The sequence below is a fragment of the Rhodnius prolixus genome, unplaced genomic scaffold (genome assembly GCF_049639745.1).
Source record: "Rhodnius prolixus isolate KJV_2025 unplaced genomic scaffold, Rpr scaffold_7, whole genome shotgun sequence".
Classification (NCBI taxonomy): Eukaryota; Metazoa; Arthropoda; class Insecta; order Hemiptera; family Reduviidae; genus Rhodnius; species Rhodnius prolixus.
The window spans coordinates 4,847,007-4,866,923 of NW_027411582.1; the positions used below are offsets into that span (position 1 = coordinate 4,847,007).

Sequence of the window (19,917 nt, forward strand, 5' to 3'; positions counted from 1 at the left end):
TTTTATTTTTTGTAAAAACTATGAAGTGATGTTAATAAGTTTTATAAACATTTTAAGAAATCAATAAAGTATTTTATTCATGTTGAAATTGTGCTTAGGTGCGCAGCACCGGATATCTTTGATTTTATTCGTCATTCCACTCATGTTTATAGCACTTTCGGTTTGGTTTCGGATTTTCAACCTTCATCAGTTTAGCGTAGAGATTTCGAATTCACTTATGTTTCCTTCTCACACTACACTTGCTGACTTGCTGAATAGTTCAGTTTTAAATCAATTTCACCCAAGTTTCATTCTCAAGCTGCCGTGATTTTATCATTTGAATAACGATTTTTTGAAAGTGATGTCAAATAAGTTTACAAATAACAAATTTTTAATGAAACTTATGTATCTTTTAAAAACACAAAGTATTAAAATTATATACTAAAATGTAATACATACTCTTATAATAAAAGCAAATATACTTGCTTAAAATTCACTTAAATCAAGATAATAGAAACAATGCATTAAAACATGGGTTTGATAAATTACTATTTCTCCTGGAAAACACTATGTTTAAGTAAGTAATTACATAAACAGTGACTTAATTACAATTAACTTTTGTAACGTTTAAATATACACGTTGTTTAGGAGTTGAAATAAAATTTTTGTTATCCAACGTTAGAGGTTCCACAGTTTTTGGACTGAGTGTAAAATCATAATTCATTAATAATTTTGCCAAAGTATATTTCAATTGTACCATAACGAATCTCATGGCTGTAAAACAGAAAATTATAAAATTCATTATTTTAAGGATCACTTACAGGATGCATGAAGTATATCTAACTTTGCCTTCAAAGTATCTCATAAGCTGCCAACCTATCCTGGGTAGATATGTATTTCCAGAATGTTCTTTGTGAACTATAAAACGCAATACGTACCTATGAATTCTATGTACTTCTAAACGCCGAGGATAAAATCAAGAGAATTAAGTAAGATTATGTATAAAAAGCCGTCAGGCAGGTAGCACCTAAATGAATTTTTACTGTAACTTGAAAATACTTCAGAACAAAATTTATTTCATCCCCTCACTTTTCGTTTGCGTCGTGTCCCAACAATATCCGTAAAGAGCATGATTTAGTTCCCTTGTTCATCTTATTACCCTCACTTTTTACGCTATTTTACATACCTATACACATCCTTGGACCATTACCAAATGGAAGAAAAGCGCACGGGTGTACCACACGGTCAGCATCAAATCTTTCTGGACGAAATTCATTTGGTTCTGGAAAATGATGTGGATCATAATGAATGGCTCTAATTGGTACAATCACTGTCTCTCCAACTGGTACAATATAACCATTTGGCAAAGCATATTCTTTTGTACAGGCACGGAACAATACCGGGGCTGGTGAATGTTTTCGCAACGTTTCTATAAATAAAAAAAAAAGTATTCTTTGTTTCCCATTAAAGAAAAATGGTAATTAAGTTAAAAATTTAAAACAAAGAACCTTTTACACATTGTTCCAAATAGTTCATCTCTCTTATCGCGTCGTAGGTAAGTGATTTATTGTCTTTAGCATGATATGTTATTTCTTCTTTGACTTTTTTCATGACTGATGGATGTTTAACAAGTTCATATAGAAAGTACGTCGACACAATCGCAGATGCTTCAAAGCCAGAAGTTAGAAAAGTGAAAGCTTGCCCTAATATCAAATCATCGGATATTTCTGGAAAAAAGAAACAATTCGTACTCAATAGACCCAATAAGCTTTTAGAAATTTATACACACACACATATTTATATATATATATCCAGTATTCATAATCGAAATCTGTACGATTACACCACTTCTTAGGAGAAGAGATAATAAACTGTATTCAATAAATTAATACAAACAAAAAATGAACTTACCAAAACTCTCTGTTTTATAAGTATTTGTATCAATCTCTAAAAAATCATCAGAATCATCTTTGGTCTGCAATTCAACGTAACCCTTCTCTTGTAATTGTATCATCATTTGTATGAAATCATTTCTATGTACATTATTCTTTTTCCTATACTCTAGTGTATTCTTAATTAGTTCACAAAAATATTTTATAACGTCCGGTTTATTAAAAGTTATTCCTAAGGCTTTGAAAAGCTTTGGAAAATTTGTCGCCATAATAAATTTTACAAATTGTAAATAATCCGTTTCAAATTGCCTTTTACCCATACGCCGGAATTCATTGTCTGACTGTGCTAAGTTTTTAGCATCTATTCCAAAAGCAGTAGAACTGTTATGGAGATCAAGAAACACAATAAAAATTAATTTTTAATGAGATCAAAAGTGGCAGAGCAAGTGCTAAATCATAATAAAATAATGTAGAATGCATCTTTCAATTCTTACACTCAAACCCAGTGAGTTGAGACTATTCAAAAAAGTTCATCTATTACGTTATTTTTATACTTTGCAGTTGCAATCTGTTTACTATATTTTGGACGAGGCAACCATTCACAAGGCTCACTAGAAGGTGCTGACTGTACAATTGAAAGTATATATTTGTATAAGAAATGAATATTAATATATTGTATATCAGTTTTTTTTTTTATATATGCCAAAATTCCAATTTCAAATGATTCTATTCGAAGGTTTAATTGAAATAACAAAGCAAACAAAAAATTTATATATATATAATTAGTCTTAACCACAATAAAAAATAATAATATATTTATTGTAATAAAAAAATAAACAATAATTATATTTTACGCTTATTTGTTGTTATTGCACCAAGAAAAAATATGATAAAAATAAAATTATATTAGAGAATGTAATCAAAGGCAGCAGTGGTAGTTTAGTAGATTGTACTTCTCAATTTGAACTTAAAGGAGCAAAATTTAAACTTCTAAACATTTTCCTATAAAAAAGATCAGTTCATGAAATTAGTTAATTAAACATTAATTTTATTTTCGTTAATTAATAAGTGCTTTGTGCGTTTTATGCCTTGTAGTTTAATTGCTCCACAATTAAGAAATCCCGAAAGCACTTTGCAGGTAATGAATTCAGAAATTAGTTATTTATTAAGTTTTTACCATCAAAATTAAAAAATTAAATATGTTTTTTAAAGTTTCTTTTATGGATTGATTAATTATTTTCAGTAAATTCCAATCTTAAAACGTTGTACAGTAATTAGTTACTTTTAAGTCTACTAGGATGCGCTAGCTACTTGATTTTAGCAGATATCTTTAATGCTTACATGTGTATTTTGCTGGTAGTATTATTGTAGTTGCATCAACATAGTTCGAATATTACAAATACACTTCAAACAGTTCTACTTTAGTGTAACCTAATTGAGGGACTATTATATTCTATTGAGAATTAAATATGCTTTTTTAAAACAAGTACTGACAAAAGCCTAATAAACAACATTCAAGTCTTCATACTTTTAAGTTGAATTCAATCACTTACCCAATGACATCCATAGAAAATCTTCCTAAAACCTCTTTAATTTCAACATCATTTTGTTCCAATTCTAGCAGCGATAGCAATGCATTACCACAATCGTCCATCGGACCGTACATATATCTTAATTTGCCTGAAGTAAATATTGGCGACATTTTGATACGCAGGGCACGCCACCTTTTACCAGTCATAGTGAACAGACTAGTGTCTAATGGATTTCTGCCTTCATCAATTTCAAAACCATGATCAGTGAAATGTACAAAATCTTTTATTAATATTTTCTCAATTAAATCCACGTCTTTTACCAGTAAAACTGGTTTGGAAAAATCATAGAAACCAATGACTGGTTCATTTGGAAATTGTTGGCATATAGTTTGATGTAGTTCACTGATATGTAATCTTAAAAATAATGTTCTGGCTGAATTGCCTAGAAAGAGTAAAGGTTTTACATGTGGTAGTCCTCTTTCTTCCCAGTACTTAGTGATTTTATATGCCTTTCTAAGTATGTACAGAAATAGTGAAAAGAATACGGAAAGAAGCCCAAAAAGTACTGGTCCCATCTCTTACAATCTGAAAATAAAATTCATATTTATCACAAATTTCTTATTAATTAAATTTCCAATAATCAATTTTTAGAATTGTTTTTTTAAGATCAGGTTATCCATTTATGAGTGAGTCTGGTTTACAATCCACGTAATTTACTTTCTCTTTCTGTGCTAGTTAAGAGCAAATATTAATAACTTTAAAGTGTACATGTATAATATTGATGTCACTAATAGGGATGGGCATTATTCAATTTTTATCTTTCATCTATATTTTAGAATAATTAATGATGAACTCTTTTATTCGTTTGGCTTACTCTAATGGTATACAGCGGTACGAACCATTAGCAGATAGATACATTCAAGTGTTAGATCACTTTGAGATGAAATGGACCGTTTGATTTTTCATTGAAAAATTTATTGTTTTTGTAATTTGCTGCAAAGCTTAAGCAAAAGATTAAAGATACTACTAAACTCAGCACCTGTGTAATTATTTACATTAGTAGTATTTACCAATTTATTTTTACTATGGAGTTTGTATTTACTATCCTTGAAAATTTGTGTATATCATACACTTCTTTAAATTACTAATAACTAAATCTAATTCCTCGTTCTTCTTTTTTAACTTAAGATTGTTTGAGTTTTCACAGAGATTTCATAGTCGTTGCAACACTTTGCCAGTATTTCGTAGATGTTAATAAAGTTAACCATTCAGAACTCAACTTAATTTATAGGTAATCTTAAGATCATGCGTATGTCGTTAAATATTGATTCTTGCCTTTTTCTACAAATCACCAACACAAGGAAAACTGGAAAAAAACATCTTTAACAGGTTTGTCCCTGACATTCAGAAAGTTGTTGATGAATATTTCTTTAGTATGATATGTAGTATAAATGTAAAATATCTGAGGACAAATTACTATTAACAAATAAGATCTCGAGGGTTTTTCTTTTCATCAGAGGTCTTCATCTAAAGCTAAAGTCTCTCCGTTTGTGGGAGTTCAATTTGAGTCGTTTGCCCAGATAAAATTGGAGATATTTCACTTGATTCACTATTGGGATTAGGATGTTATTAAGATAAAGAGGAGGGAGGGTATTTTGTTTTGATATGAACACAGTGTATTTTAATTTTTATTCGTTAACCTTGATTCTCCATCGTCGGAGCCAAGGTTCAAGGATTTGGAGATGATTTTGGATGTTTCGGATGGCTATGATAGGATCTTTGTTTGGGGACAAAATGGATCGTCAGCATAAATGAAGGTAACTGTTCTAGGATTGGTAGGTAGGTCAGCCGTATCTAAAGCAGAGGTATAAGTATGTTCCCCTGTGGGACTCCGGAAGAAATAGGATCGTTCAGAGAGGTACAAGTCGTTCTAATGAAAGATTTAGTTCTATTTACATGAAGAAAATCTCAAAACCTTGAAAAATCTAAAACGTAACGTTTATTAAAAAATTGAAATAGAAAATAGAAATTGTTTTGTAGAATAAATTACTTTCTATTTTAAACTTTTCTTCATTATACCAACGTTTTGTCAAAATTGATCGAACTAACCGTTACATAAGGTCAAAATTTTAAATCTGAAAAGCGGTTAGTTTCATAGTTCGGTCAATGGCCGATAGGTTGCATACGTTTTTCATTAATTCCATGTTAAAACCACTAACTTTATTCCCTCAAGCAATGCCTGGCTACTGGGAGCAATCGTACGATCCTTCATTTGATTTTCGGTGAAGTAGGAAATTTCTTATTTATTTTGCTACCTCCTTTCACCCTCTATTCTATATATATGATGTGACATCAGTACTAGGGACTTATGGGCTTTTCCAGTGATCAACTTCAGTTTCTATTTCTTCAGCTCCTTCATTTGGCTTCTTCTGCTTCATCAACGCATCTGAGGTCTTCGCTACACATCAACATAGGATATTCTGGAGCACACAAGCCTGCGACTATGCAGGACTATCTATCTACTTGTATCCATTATTGGAAGCTTAAGTGTATAACACATCATTTCATCACAGGACGGTAAGACTATTTTCCACTGCTTTTCATCAATTGATTTCTCATTGCAATTTTCATTATTGTTATTTTTTGTTTTTGTGTGTGCTACCTTTATTTCTAATTCTTAACCTAACAAGACGAACATTGTTAGTACTTGCTTTATTAATTGTTAAAATATAATTTTAGCAATATATGTCCCTTCTCCGTCTACCAAATTTCTAGAAATATAGGCACTACCCCAAAAAACAATTTTCTCTTTCTTTTAAATTCCAACTTTTCCATAATTTGAAATGTATCATTTTCTAAATTGAGTAATACATCATCCATTTTTTGCTTGCTCTTAAACATCGAAAGAGGAAGGTTTCGAAAGATATTTGATTTTTTGTTGTAATTGGAAGTGTAAGTTTTGAGGATTTTTTAAATGAATTAGTAGTTAGTTCAAATTGTCTGTCTGCTTAGAAGTGTTTATCTATCGTAACTCATATCGCGGGAAATCGCCGTGCTCAAGTTTAGTTTAGGTGCCACTTTGGTGTACGATTAATCATTCAATCTAGAAGTGCCATTTTAATGAATAGATTTTTTGTTTTAACGCATTTTTACTTTCACATACAACTATAAAAGATATTATTGTAATTGTCTCGAAATCATAAACCGAAAATATTTCTTATGAGTCCAAAAAATGATTGTTTTTGATTATTATTATAGTACATACATATGTATATTCTAAAAATTATTTTGTTTACTCATTTTTAAGATTTACGGCACCTCAAAAAGAGGAAGTAGTGAGTGAACGTAAAAAAAAATAATAATAAAAAAGTTTTATAAAAGAATACATTGTAAATTGTTATTATTTTGTTATTAACTGTTAATCAATACAAATGCAGACAATTTTAGAAACAAAATTATTGAAGAGTTAAGAAAAGAGGTTTTTTTTTTAAAACAGTACTGTTACCCAGAGGCACTGTGATATTTGTTTAAAATTTAACTGGATAATTTAATTATTCATCAGTTGGCTACTCTGCTTCATATCCCTAAGCCTAGAGATCACCTGATCTGCTTAGTTACCTGCATCCATCTTTTTCTTATTTCTAACACTCTTACGTTGATGTTATTTAAAAATGTTATCAGTTTTAAAATGCCTACTGTTTGTTATTTACAAATTCTTTTTAGTTATTTTTATTTAATGACATTCAATTTTATTATATTTAATGTGTTGTAATCGGCAAATTTGTGTAAGTGATTAAAGTTGGACCGACTTTCGGTTCAGGGCACTTCATATAATAGTACATCTTTTAAGAAAACAAGGTAGGACTTTATTAAAAACATTTTAATTATTTAAAATTTCATTTAAGTTGTTTTTAAATTTACGAGTGGATCAATAATTCACTCAAATTTTTAATCTAAAAGTGACCAAGGTGACTACTTTCTAAGATAAAACTGCTTCATTTTGATTTCTAACATCGTAAAGATTGTTTAGTTAAACAATACGTAATCTTTAATGTTGCTTATTTTAATGGTGGTTATTGATTAACTGCTTTAATTAATTAACGTTTCATTTTTGCTAATGGTTTAAATTGGGGCTTTTAGTGTTGAAGTTTATTTTAATTGTCGCTAGGAGCGCTAGTAGTGTAGCATTATGAAATACTAGAAGATTATAATTTTCAGGTTTTTAATAGTTTTGTCTCATGCTCTTGCACTTGGTAAGGAGAAGTATCGTGTTTATGTTGAATTTTCAAAATTAAGTTCATTTTAAAATAAATTGAGTGACACGCACTTTTTCTATCTTAATGGCTGTTATTTATACGTTCAAATAACTTAATTGCATAGTTAAATACTCGTATAGAATAAAACATTCCGTACTAATCATTGATGTTGGCTGCAATTCCCCTAAAATTTTGTTCTTTTAGGCTACTGCCTAGATCTAAAATAATTTCTTCGACTTTTGGAGACGTTAGAAAAGAAAAATTGAGAACATATTTATGAATTTGGCGATGCTGTTGCTGTCAGATGTTGTTTTTAGAATCACTAAATCTTAACCTGCAATTGTAGTTTTTGGTCGGCCCAATTAACTAGCTGCTAAATTGGACTAGAATTAAAATTTTAAATGTTTTTTGTTTTCTTGCACAATTAATTCTCAAATTAAAGTACTATTTTACACTTGAACTCATTCAGCAGGCGCCACCAACAGTTGGACTGTACTTTATTTCTTTCCATTTATAAAGACGGACGGTTTTCCTTGTAAATTGTGAAGTACAGGTTCACATACTTAGATGTGGTCATACTTGAATGTGATTCCCATTGTCAAATTCTTGGGTACACTTCAATCATGATTTCAATGATTAATGGAGGAGAAATGCCATTCGTTGATTAATTATTATTTCTTATCCATTGCCATTTCTCAAATATATTCACTCAATTGCCACATAATCGCCAGTTGATTGTTTCAACGGGCGCAATGTTTTTTTTTTTTTTTTACATGAACTTGGTCTAAACCTATTTTATGATCACTTCGGTTTGTTTTGGATTATTGGGGTTCTGGGTTACTAAAGTCAATTTTGGGTTTAGAACATGGCGTGTTTGTCTGTATGTTGATATTATTAAACCCAAACTTGGGTTTTCATTAAGGTACTAATGACGCTTCCAATACTTTGTCCAAGAAAGTTGACATATGTGATCACACAAAAGTTTATTTTTACACTCATTTTAATTATTTATTAATGCGCACAGTTTGGTAAACATGGCTCTGTGTTTAAATACAATTTTGAGATCTACTTTCGATGAAGTAGCCGTAAAATGATGTGGGCGAGAGAGAGAGAGAAATAGACATACTTCCGATGGGGGGGATTTTTTTTTTTTTAGCTAAAACCTAGACGGGTGCATGACGTCACTTATCAATTTTGAACATCCTGCAACAGTGGTCTACAAAATGCTTAATTCCGGTGTTATTATTCGCTTGTGAGTATTGGTAAAGAACTCCTTTTACATTTATTCCAGGTACAAGAGATGTTAATATGAGACATTATTGAGATTTTGTAAAATTCTATTACATACCCAGTCTGAAGAGTGCATAAGTGGTGAAATGACTGCTTTTGTGACCCTCTGCCTTGAATAATGGATGGAATTCAACTAGCCTTGAGTTCTTTAGACGAGTCATGCGCAATAAGACTACTTTGTCTTAGGTGTGCCCATTACTTATCTTTCGCATCGTCTTATCTCAAGGGTCTCGGGCAGATTTTGTAGTTCAATTAGATTCTTCGTTTTATATATATATTTCTTAAGCTTCATAAAAAGAAATAATGCTATTGCCTAAATTTTTCATTTTAAATTTTCTTCGGAAAGACATGTTTTAAGGTCTGTTCAGTATGAAATAAGCTTTTTTTCAAAGTTGATGTGTGTTTATTTGTGTTCACAATTACGCAAACACCAAAAAATCTTGAAAGAGAAATTTCGTAATTGACTTTGGCGCTTTCTGAGGATGCGATATTAAGGATGTAGTGGAAATACTTAACCCGGAAATGAAGTATTTGATTGATTTTTTTTTTAATTCTATAACTTTCCGAATTTTCTGTAATGTTTGTATGCTCTTTGCCGAAAAGCAGAACCATAACTGCAATCCATAACATTTTTTGCTGGAAAATGCTTCTTACGGCTGTTATAGAGAAAAGATGGGTTAAGATTCCTTCCTTCAAAACGTCATTTAAGTAGAATAAGCTGCCTCATTTATTGTTTGGTACGTAGAAATTTGTTTGTAAGTAAAGTTTAACTTTACTGAATAACTTCAGTTGGTTTTAGCCCATTCAGTTGGCTACAATCGGTGTGAATGTTTCACACCAACTTTTTCAAGCATCATTTTACTGTCGTTTTCAGGAAGGGATGGATGTCTTCTCTGAACTGCCACTTCAGTAAATTGTTCAATTGCTAGAAGTGGCTAATTGTTAGAAGTCCTAGTTGGCATTGCTATTGTGGAGAAGTGCTTTTTTGGAGTTTTCTAGTCAGTAAATAGGGACTTAGTTTTGTACTTGAAAATATGGTTAGTTTGGTTTAATCACTTAGTTTGAAACATTCCTTAGGAAATATTAGTTTATTGGGCATCTTGGGGAGCTGTAATGTCACAGCTCCTTCAGCACATTGTTTTATTGTAATGAAATCATATAAATTGATGTAGGTGTAAAAATTCCATGTTCAACCATAAAATCGATTGTTTTTATTCAATTTTGGTAATATTGAAGATAATATTTTCATTTGGTTCTGTTAATAAGGCTTTTGGATTTAGTGTCAATGGTTCTTTGGTTTTGTTGTTGATCTGGAATCTGTAGTTCATCAACAGTTTGGCTAGACAGTATTTGATCTCCAACATGGCAAATCTCATGGCTGCAAGAAAATGCATTATAAATATTAAGTTATATTTAGTTGATATAAAAGCTATAATACAAAGCAACAGATGTTTACCAATACAGATTCTTGGACCGTTGCCGAATGGTAGAAAAGCACAAGAATGCAGCGAACTGTCTGGATCAAATCTTTCTGGTTGAAATCTTTCCGGTTCTGGATATATATTAGGGTTAACATGGAGATATATGATAGGTATCATGATTCTTTGTCCTCGTTGAATTTTGAATCCATCTGGCAGGGTGTAGTCTTTGGTACAGACTCGAATCAGTACCTGTGCTGGGGGATATTTCCTCAGAGTTTCTGTCAAAGAAGATATCAGGGAGATTAGTTATCGCTGTGTGTTAGTTGATGAGAATACTAACTTCCTTAACTCTAACGTGCCATTACTGTTAATTGTACAGTCTTGCCATCTGTGTAATAAATAATAGCAAAAATAAAATGTGGGAATAATTTTCCATTATTGAAGAAAATCTTGTTTTCATTTTTGGGAAAATATTTTGGGTAGACTCAGCCCAAATTGGAATAAGTACGTCATTTCTTAACAAATACATTGTTTGACGTCATGCGTAAGCTTTAAATTGAAAGTTTTTTTTTCAATATGCAAATCATATAAACGTAATTGATTACCTTTAACGCATTGTTCTAAATACGTCATTTCCTTTAGTGTTTGATACGTCATCGTCTCTGTACTCTTCATTTCGATTAAAATCTCCTGCCTAGCTTTTTCCTGAATTTCTAGATTTTTGGCAAATTCATACAGAGCGAATAACATTGTATGTAACAATGTATCGAAACCTAGTGATAGAAATGTGAACGCATGTCCAGTTATTTCCTCATCGGACATTTCTGTAACAAGAACAACAAACCTGGGGTTACAACTCTCACGACTTTCTGTAGCTTCCGTTTTAAACTTCCCTTATAACATTGTAGGCTTCTGAACGATGTATTATACCGGAATAAGGAAAGAATCTTCCCTTATATAGGAACTAGGTAAATTAAGGCCAAAATATTCACCATACTTCCAAGTGGTGTAGGTAGACTGTTCCATGCCCAGATAGTAATCAGCTGGGTCTTTAGTCTGTATCTCGACGTAGCCTTGCGATTGTAGTTGCATCATCATTTGCACGAAATCGTTTCGTCTAAATTCGGTTTCCCTTCGGTATTTTAAAGTTTCATCAATAATATTACAGAAATATTTTCTGACGTCTCGTTTATTGATTGAAATATTGAATAATCGTGCAATCGGCGTAAAAGTGGTCAACAATATTAGTCTGATTATTTGCCATAGATCCAGTTTGAAAATTTTCTTAGCCATTTTGTGAAATTCATTTTTTGGATTAGCCAAGGTGCCAGCGTCAATGCCGAATGCGCATGATCTGTAAAAAATGGAAATACTTTAGATTTTCAAATTTCTTTTAAGATTTTTTCGAAATCATCTCCCTAGATTTTCCTGGCTGTGCGAATTGCTGAGTCCGGCTTTAATTGCTGCGTAAGTTTTTGTGAGAAGGTGTGACTAGATTCCTTTTATAGTGACAAGAATTAAATTCAAGACAAATAATAAGTTCTGTGACCATAGCAGTATATTTTTTCCCGTAAAGCAAGAAATATAAATGTATACCTTACCCAATAACATCGACCGCAAAGCATCGGAGGTACTCTTTCATCTCAATTTCCTGTCGGTTTGCCGCCTCCAACTGTTCCACTAATTGATCTCCACACTGTTTCATCGAGTCAAACATCATTCTCAGTTTCCCAGTGGTGAACAAGGGCGACAGTTTGTGCCTGACCGCACGCCAATGTTTACCACTCATTAAGAATAGATTCGAATCAAACGGACGATTCTTGAAATCCACATTAAATCCACGATCAGTAAAATGCATAAAGTCTTTGATTAATATATTCTCAATAATATCAAGATCGGTTATCAACAGTATGGGTTTCATGAAGTCATAGCCACCAATGTATGGAGAATTTGGAAATTCTTTACACATTTCTGCGATAAGTTCACCGCCGGTCTTTTTGGTAAGAAATGGTACGATTTTATTGCCTAGAAACAGCCATGGTTTTCTGTGGGGTACACCACGTTCCTGCCAGTATCGGTTCTTTCGCCAGGCTTTGTAGACGGCGAAAGTGACTAGGGAGATTGTTATGCTGACTAGAAGTGAGGTTAGGTCCATCATTGTTCCATGGGCGGTCCTCCAGTCGCTAAAAAGAAAAACAAAACGTTTTTGGTAGTTGCTGAAATCTTCAGAGCAAGTACGCCAAGCCACAAACTGTAGATAAAATGAGGAATGTACAAATTAGCCACCAATTGGTTGTTATCAGTCAGGTTCCCCCACTACTCATAGACTAAATTCTATTTTGGTTAGAAAACACTGAACTAGGTTAAGGGTAACCGCTTAGCTTCGGTTACTATTTATTTAACTGTTTGAATCTTGCCGAAAGCACCAATTCGTTTTATATAGATTTTGCAAAAAAATTGAATTTTTTTTTTTATTCTACGCCTTCATGATCAATGGCTACTTCAGCCATGCGACGTCTGGCAGCCCAAAATAAAATTTGAATTGCAATATCCGCACACTTTTCTATCATAAAATCTCCAAGTTATTTTTAGTAGAACATAGAATTTTTTACTAAATGTTTAAGACTTTATAAGGGAAACCCTAATTAATATTTGTAGTATTTATACGAACGATAAACGACATAGTTCAATAGATTCAAACTTCCGGTTCGGCCATATTTTGTCTTTACTCTATATCATAGTTTTAACGTAAGATTTAATCTTCGTTGATAAGAAATATGTGATAAGGGAACGTCCATTTTACTGAAGAGGCTAGTGAATTTATTTCATCATTACAAGCACATTAAAACTGTAAACACCAAAACTAGTCTCTCCATTTTTTAAAATAAATTTTACGAACTCTAAATTAAATTCTCTAAAATTTTTTGAGAAAACTAAATAATTAGAAAAATGGAGACTTCCTTTTATTCTTAGTAAGAGAATGCGAAAAATTAGAATCAGTGAATTCCTATTTCCGATCAGACCAGTTTTCCTCAAGTCTCAAGGTCACGTTTCCCTCCTTTTAGAAACTTTTTTTGAATAATTTTTCAAATAAATGTATAAATGATTATGGATTTTTGGTTGGTTACGATATCAAGGTGGCGCTGAGGCGGTCACGGTAGCCGAGCGGTTAAAGGCGAGACCTGTAAAGCTAATATGTACTGTGGTACTGGGTTCGATTCCCCGTTCTTAGGCCTTGGATTTTATTTAATGGTTAATATGAGAAATTTACAGTAAAGTATGTTTGCTAGTCGCCTCCGTCCAAGACACCTACTTTGGTAGCTGGACGTTAAGCCCTGCCTGAAAAAAGTAGGCATTACTTTACTTTACTTTTACTTACTCAAGCTGGTGCTGGTTTCACAAAACCAGATTATTGGATAAATATTTAGAATGGTAAATTACTTACAATGGTAAAGTTTAAAATTGGGAAATGTCAGCTGACCTGTAGACACTTGTGGCCACTTGTTGTTCATCACCGAACTGTGGAGGGGAGCGAATTCAGTTGTTATTTAAAGCAGGCCCCTCTTCAATCTATTTGAGATAATTTGGTATTAATTCTTGTCACTACCAGCTGTTAAGCGGAAATTTCACTAATCCAGTTCTTAAAGTGGATTTTGACGACTCAAATAGGTCAATAATTTGAATCCATAGATTAACATTCTCTGATATATTGGACTTTGCTTAAAAATTAAATGAAATGCTACCTTACGGGGAGGGATATCTAACATACTCTATTCAGGAGCCACGATAACCGAGCGGTTAGAGGCGAGACCCGCAAAAGCTAAGATGTATGGGTTCGATTCCCATCTAAGGCTTGGATATGCGTTGGATTCAAATTCCTGCCCGAGAAATTAATAATAGAAAGGCATCAAAATCATTTAAGTCAAATATTTATCGATTTTATTGTTAAACTTTTTCAATTTTGGTAATATTGAAGATAATATTTTCATTTGGTTCAGTAAATAAGGATTTTGGATTTAGTGTCAATGGTTCTTTGGTTTTGTTGTTGATCTGGAATCTGTAGTTCATCAACAGTTTGGCTAGACAGTATTTGATCTCCAACATGGCAAATCTCATGGCTGCAAGAAAATGCATTATAAATATAAAGTTATATTTAGATGATATAAAAGCTATAATACAAAGCAACAGATGTTTACCAATACAGATTCTTGGACCGTTGCCGAATGGTAGAAAAGCACAAGAATGCAGCGAACTGTCTGGATCAAATCTTTCTGGTTGAAATCTTTCCGGTTCTGGATATATATTAGGGTTCCCATGGAGATATATGACAGGTATCATGATTTTTTGTCCTCGTTGAATTTTGAATCCATCTGGCAGGATGTAGTCTTTGGTACAGGCTCGCATCAGAAACTGGGAGGGAGAATATTTCCTGAGGGTTTCTGTCAAAGAAGATATCAGGGAGATTAGTTATCGCTGTGTGTTAGTTGATGAGAATACTAACTTCCTTAACTCTAACGTGCCATTACTGTTAATTGTACAGTCTTGCCATCTGTGTAATAAATAATAGCAAAAATAAAATGTGGGAATAATTTTCCATTATTGAAGAAAATCTTGTTTTCATTTTTGGGAAAATATTTTGGGTAGACTCAGCCCAAATTGGAATAAGTACGTCATTTCTTAACAAATACATTGTTTGACGTCATGCGTAAGCTTTAAATTGAAAGTTTTTTTTTCAATATGCAAATCATATAAACGTAATTGATTACCTTTAACGCATTGTTCTAAATACGTCATTTCCTTTAGTGTTTGATACGTCATCGTCTCTGTACTCTTCATTTCGATTAAAATCTCCTGCCTAGCTTTTTCCTGAATTTCTGGATTTTTGGCAAATTCATACAGAGCGTGTAACATAGTTAAATATAATGAATCAAAACCAGCTGTTAGGAATGTGAACGCATGTCCAGTCATTTCTTCATCGGACATTTCTGTAACAAGAACAACAAATCTGGGGTTACCACTCACACGACTCTCTGTAGCTTCCGGTTTAGACTTCCTTTATAACATTGTAGGCTTCTGAACGATGTATTATACCGGAATAAGGAAAGAATCTTCCCTTATATAGAAAGTAGGTAAATTAAGGCCAAAATATTCACCATACTTCCAAGTGGTGTAGGTAGACTGTTCCATGCCCAGATAGTCATCAGCTGGGTCTTTAGTCTGTATCTCTACGTAGCCTTTTGATTGTAGCTGCATCATCATTTGCACGAAATCATTTCGTCTAAATTCGGTTTCCCTTCTGTATTTTAAAGTTTCATCGATAACATTACAGAAATATTTTTTAACGTCTCGTTTATTGAATGAAATATTGAAGAAACGTGCAATCGGCGTAAAAGTTACCACCAATATTAGTTTGATTATTTGCCATAGATCCATTTTGAAAGTTTTCTTAGCCATTTTGTAAAATTCATTGTTTGGATTAGCCAAGGTGCCAGCGTCAATGCCGAATGCGCATGATCTGTAAAAAAAGGGAAATACTTTAGATTTTCAAATTTCTTTTAAGATTTGTTCGAAATCATCTCCCTAGATTTTCCTGGCTGTGCGAATTGCTGAGTCCGGCTTTAATTGCTGAGTAAGGTGTGGCTAGATTCCTTCTAAACTGATAAGAATTAAATTAGTGACAAATAATTTGGAATTTGTAGATAATTTGTGAGTTAGAACTGAGGAGCGTTGTAGTTACAGGAAGTCCTTGCGAGTGGTAAGCCCAGATAATTTAAAGTTGGAGTTCCGTAGAATCTCGTCTGAAATTCTGCAAAGAATTGTTGAGATCTCGGCCTAGGAGTTAGTTCTCTAACTATTTATTGATTAATGTGTACATTTATCTAAAAGAAGTTCCAAGTCGCCTTTGATAGAAGTGTAAACAAAAAAAAGACAGGAAGTCGTGTGGGTGTGTTTTCCATTATCTAATACAATTGGCATTGGCCTTCAATAGAATCGCTTGGCGGTGGCGGGGGGTTAGTAACAGAAGGTTTCAATGTCAACTGAGTTGTGGTGGAGAGACCATTAGAGTGGGGGAAATGTGGGCGTCTGTTTGTTTACATTCGGGCTTTTTAAACATGTGTGTGACCTAACCAGGTGCAATGTTTTCACTACGGCTAATGTAGTCAAGAAAATGGGATACAGTAAATAGAATTTTTAGTTTTTTGTCAGGCATAAAATATGTTTTCAGGCAGGCCGGGCATTGAAATATTACCTTATCTTATCGCACATCAGGTGGTAGTGTTGCAATCGTGCTAAGGTTCAATTGTTAAGTCTTTTATATTTAGTTCAAGTATACGAACTTCCGGATTTCCTATAATCCAGATTTGGGTCTCAAAAATTTGAAAAAATTGAAAGTACTGTTAAAATCGAGTTTGAAAAACAAAAAGTTGTCAACCGGAAGTACCTCATTTACGCAAATGAATTGTTCACTTTCCCGAAAATGGCTCCTGGTAAACGCCTTATAGGGGCGGACAAAGATTCATAACTTCCTTTTAATTTATGATTTTTCAATAAAAAAAAACTGTTTTAAGGCATTTTGAGGGAAGGTTTGGGGTAGGTTTTCCAGTAAGGTTACATTTTAGTGTAATGTTGTGTTTAATAGAGCGTATAATGTGGATGAAAATGAAATTTGACCCAAATTTTTGGGAATTTGTAGATAATTTGTGAGTTAGAACTGAGGGATAAATATTATACCTTACCCAATAACATCGACCGCAAAGCATCGGAGGTACTCCTTCATCTCGATTTCCTGTCGGTTAGCCGCCTCCAACTGTTCCACTAATTGATCTCCACACTGTTTCATCGAGTCAAACATCATTCTCAGTTTCCCAGTGGTGAACAAGGGCGACAGTTTATTTCTGACCGCACGCCAATGTTTACCACTCATTAAGAATAGATTCGAATCAAACGGACGATTCTTGAAATCCACATTAAATCCATGATCGACAAAATGTATAAAGTCTTTGATTAATATATTCTCAATAATATCAAGATCGGTTATCAACAGTAGGGGTTTCATGAAGTCATAGCCACCAACGTATGGAGAATTTGGAAATTCTTTACATATTTCTGCGAACTGTTCACCGGTGGTCGTTTTGGCTAAAAATGCTGGGATTGTATTGCCTAGAAACAACCATGGTTTTCTGTGGGGTACACCACGCTCTTGCCAATATCGGTTCTTTCGCCAGACTTTGTAGACGGCGAAAGTGACTAGGGAGATTACTATGCTGACTAGAAGTGAGGTTAGGTGCATCATTGTTCCATGGGCGGTCCTCCAGTCGCTAAAAAGAAAAACAAAAAGTTTTTGGTAGTTGCTGAAATCTTCAGAGCAAATAAGCCAAGCCACAAACTGTAGATAAAATGTGGAATGTACAAATTAGCCACCAATTGGTTGTTATCAGTCAGGTTCCCCCACTACTCATAGACTAAATTCTATTTTGGTTAGAAAACACTGAACATCACAGTTACATAACTAGGTTAAGGGTAACCGCTTAGCTTCGGTTACTATTTCTTTAACTATCTGAATCTTGCCGAATGCACCAATTCGTTTTAAATATGTAGATTTTACATAAAATTTGAATTGTACATAATATCCGCACTATTTCTATTAATATAAGAGAATTTATTATTACAAACGCTGTTACTTTGTAAATAACTAATTATTTCTCAATTATTATAAATTTGGTAATAAATTTCCAGTGAAGGGATGTAAGTAAGTCCCGGATACGTAAAGCACCATTAAATTTCGATAAAAGACAATATCTGACCATTTTCGAACTAATATTTTTTCTCCTGAAAACTAATTAGAAAAACTGTGACTTCCTGTTATTCGTAGTAAGAGAATGCGAAAAAAATCAAATCAGTGATTTACTATTTCCGATCAACCAGTTTTCTTGAGTCTCAAGGTCACGCTTCCTCCTTTTTAGAAACTTTTCTGAAGAATTTTTCAAATAAATGTAAAAGTTAAGAGATGATGGGTGTTGGGCTGGTTACGATATCAAGTCGGCGCTGGTTTCAAAAAACCAAATTATTGGATACAAATTTAGAATGGTAAATTACTTACAATGGTGAAATTTAAAATCAGTAAATGCCTGCACTTTACTAGACACTTGTGGTCACTTGTTGTTCATTACCGAACTGTGGAGGGGAGCGAATTCAGTTCAATATTTAAAGCAGGCCCCTCTTCAATCTATTTGAGATGGTTAGGTAATAATTCTTGTTACTACCGGCTGATAAACGGAAATTTCACTAATCCAGTTCTTAAAGTGGATTTTGACAACTCAAATTGGTCAATAATTTGAATTCTTAGAATAACATTCTCTATTATATTGGAACGTTACTTAAAAATTAAATCGTAAAAAAAAAATTAATGAAATGGCAGTTTATAGGGTGGCATATCTTACCTCATGTCCTATTCAGGCGCCATATTCAGGTGGCTAGACCCGCAATGCTAAGATGTATTGTTGGTTTAGTGGGTTCGATTCCCTATCTCTAAGTCTTGGATTTTATTTAATGGTTAATATGAGGAATTTATAGTAAAGTATGTTAGGAGGTTATAGGTTAGACCCGCAATGCTAAGATGTATTGTTGGTTTAGTGGGTTCGATTCCCTATCTCTAAGTCTTGGATTTTATTTAATGGTTAATATGAGAAATTTATAGTAAAGTATGTTAGGAGGTTATAGGCTAGACCCGCAAAGCTAAGGTGTATTGTTGGTTTAGTGGGTTCGATTCCCTATCTCTAAGTCTTGGATTTTATTTAATGTTTAATATGAGGAATTTATAGTAAAGTATGTTAGGAGGTTATAGGCTAGACCCGCAATGCTAAGATGTATTGTTGGTTTAGTGGGTTCGATTCCCTATCTCTAAGTCTTGGATTTTATTTAATGGTTAATATGAGAAATTTATAGTAAAGTATGTTAGGCGGTTATAGGCTAGACCCGCAAAGCTAAGATGTATTGTTGGTTTAGTGGGTTCGATTCCCTATCTCTAAGTCTTGGATTTTATTTAATGGTTAATATGAGAAATTTATAGTAAAGTATGTTAGGAGGTTATAGGCTAGACCCGCAAAGCTAAGGTGTATTGTTGGTTTAGTGGGTTCGATTCCCTATCTCTAAGTCTTGGATTTTATTTAATGGTTAATATGAGAAATTTATAGTAAAGTATGTTAGGAGGTTATAGGCTAGACCCGCAAAGCTAAGGTGTATTGTTGGTTTAGTGGGTTCGATTCCCTATCTCTAAGTCTTGGATTTTATTTAATGGTTAATATGAGAAATTTATAGTAAAGTATGTTAGGAGGTTATAGGTTAGACCCGCAATGCTAAGATGTATTGTTGGTTTAGTGGGTTCGATTCCCTATCTCTAAGTCTTGGATTTTATTTAATGGTTAATATGAGAAATTTATAGTAAAGTATGTTAGGAGGTTATAGGCTAGACCCGCAAAGCTAAGGTGTATTGTTGGTTTAGTGGGTTCGATTCCCTATCTCTAAGTCTTGGATTTTATTTAATGTT

At 33.1% G+C, this 19,917-nt stretch overlaps 2 protein-coding genes and 1 pseudogene across 3 annotated transcripts; all 3 read right to left on the minus strand.

Moving 5' to 3' along the window:
- Positions 1-352: 352 nt before the first annotated feature.
- On the minus strand, positions 353-9,135 carry LOC141446802 (probable cytochrome P450 6a14). Its single transcript, XM_074113596.1, has 6 exons — positions 9,008-9,135; positions 3,425-3,988; positions 1,891-2,252; positions 1,488-1,706; positions 1,166-1,408; positions 353-753 (listed from the first exon to the last, which is right to left on the minus strand). The coding sequence occupies exons 2-6, from the start codon at positions 3,976-3,978 to the stop codon at positions 581-583; spliced, it is 1,551 nt and encodes a 516-aa protein (XP_073969697.1). The 5' UTR covers positions 3,979-3,988; positions 9,008-9,135; the 3' UTR covers positions 353-580.
- Positions 9,136-10,137: 1,002 nt separating this feature from the next.
- Positions 10,138-13,984, minus strand: LOC141446803 (probable cytochrome P450 6a14). Of its 2 annotated transcripts, none has more exons than XM_074113599.1 (6): positions 13,852-13,984; positions 11,972-12,553; positions 11,363-11,724; positions 10,976-11,194; positions 10,406-10,648; positions 10,138-10,327 (listed from the first exon to the last, which is right to left on the minus strand). In XM_074113599.1, exons 2-6 carry the CDS (start codon positions 12,526-12,528, stop codon positions 10,161-10,163), a joined length of 1,548 nt encoding a protein of 515 aa, XP_073969700.1. In that variant the 5' UTR covers positions 12,529-12,553; positions 13,852-13,984; the 3' UTR covers positions 10,138-10,160. The 2 variants fall into 2 exon arrangements, with proteins under 2 accessions (XP_073969700.1, XP_073969699.1); XM_074113598.1 differs by having other exon boundaries at positions 13,816-13,911.
- Positions 13,985-14,308: 324 nt separating this feature from the next.
- LOC141446575 (uncharacterized) overlaps positions 14,309-19,917 on the minus strand; it is a 28,471-nt pseudogene continuing 22,862 nt past the window's right edge.

Bases quoted from the DNA above. Each gene is read 5' to 3' on its own strand.
- LOC141446802 (XM_074113596.1), bottom strand. From the start codon at position 3,978: ATGGGACCAGTACTTTTTGGGCTTCTTTCCGTATTCTTTTCACTATTT. The intron at 2,253-3,424 runs GTAAGTGATTGA...TCTCCATAACAG, and splicing joins TTTTCTATGGATGTCATTGG to TTCTACTGCTTTTGGAATAG. The intron at 1,409-1,487 runs GTTCTTTGTTTT...TTTTATTTATAG, and splicing joins TTTGGAACAATGTGTAAAAG to AAACGTTGCGAAAACATTCA.
- LOC141446803 (XM_074113599.1), bottom strand. From the start codon at position 12,528: ATGATGGACCTAACCTCACTTCTAGTCAGCATAACAATCTCCCTAGTC. The intron at 11,725-11,971 runs GTAAGGTATACA...CATTTTTTACAG, and splicing joins TTTGCGGTCGATGTTATTGG to ATCATGCGCATTCGGCATTG. The intron at 10,649-10,975 runs GTAATCAATTAC...CTTCTTTGACAG, and splicing joins TTTAGAACAATGCGTTAAAG to AAACTCTGAGGAAATATCCC.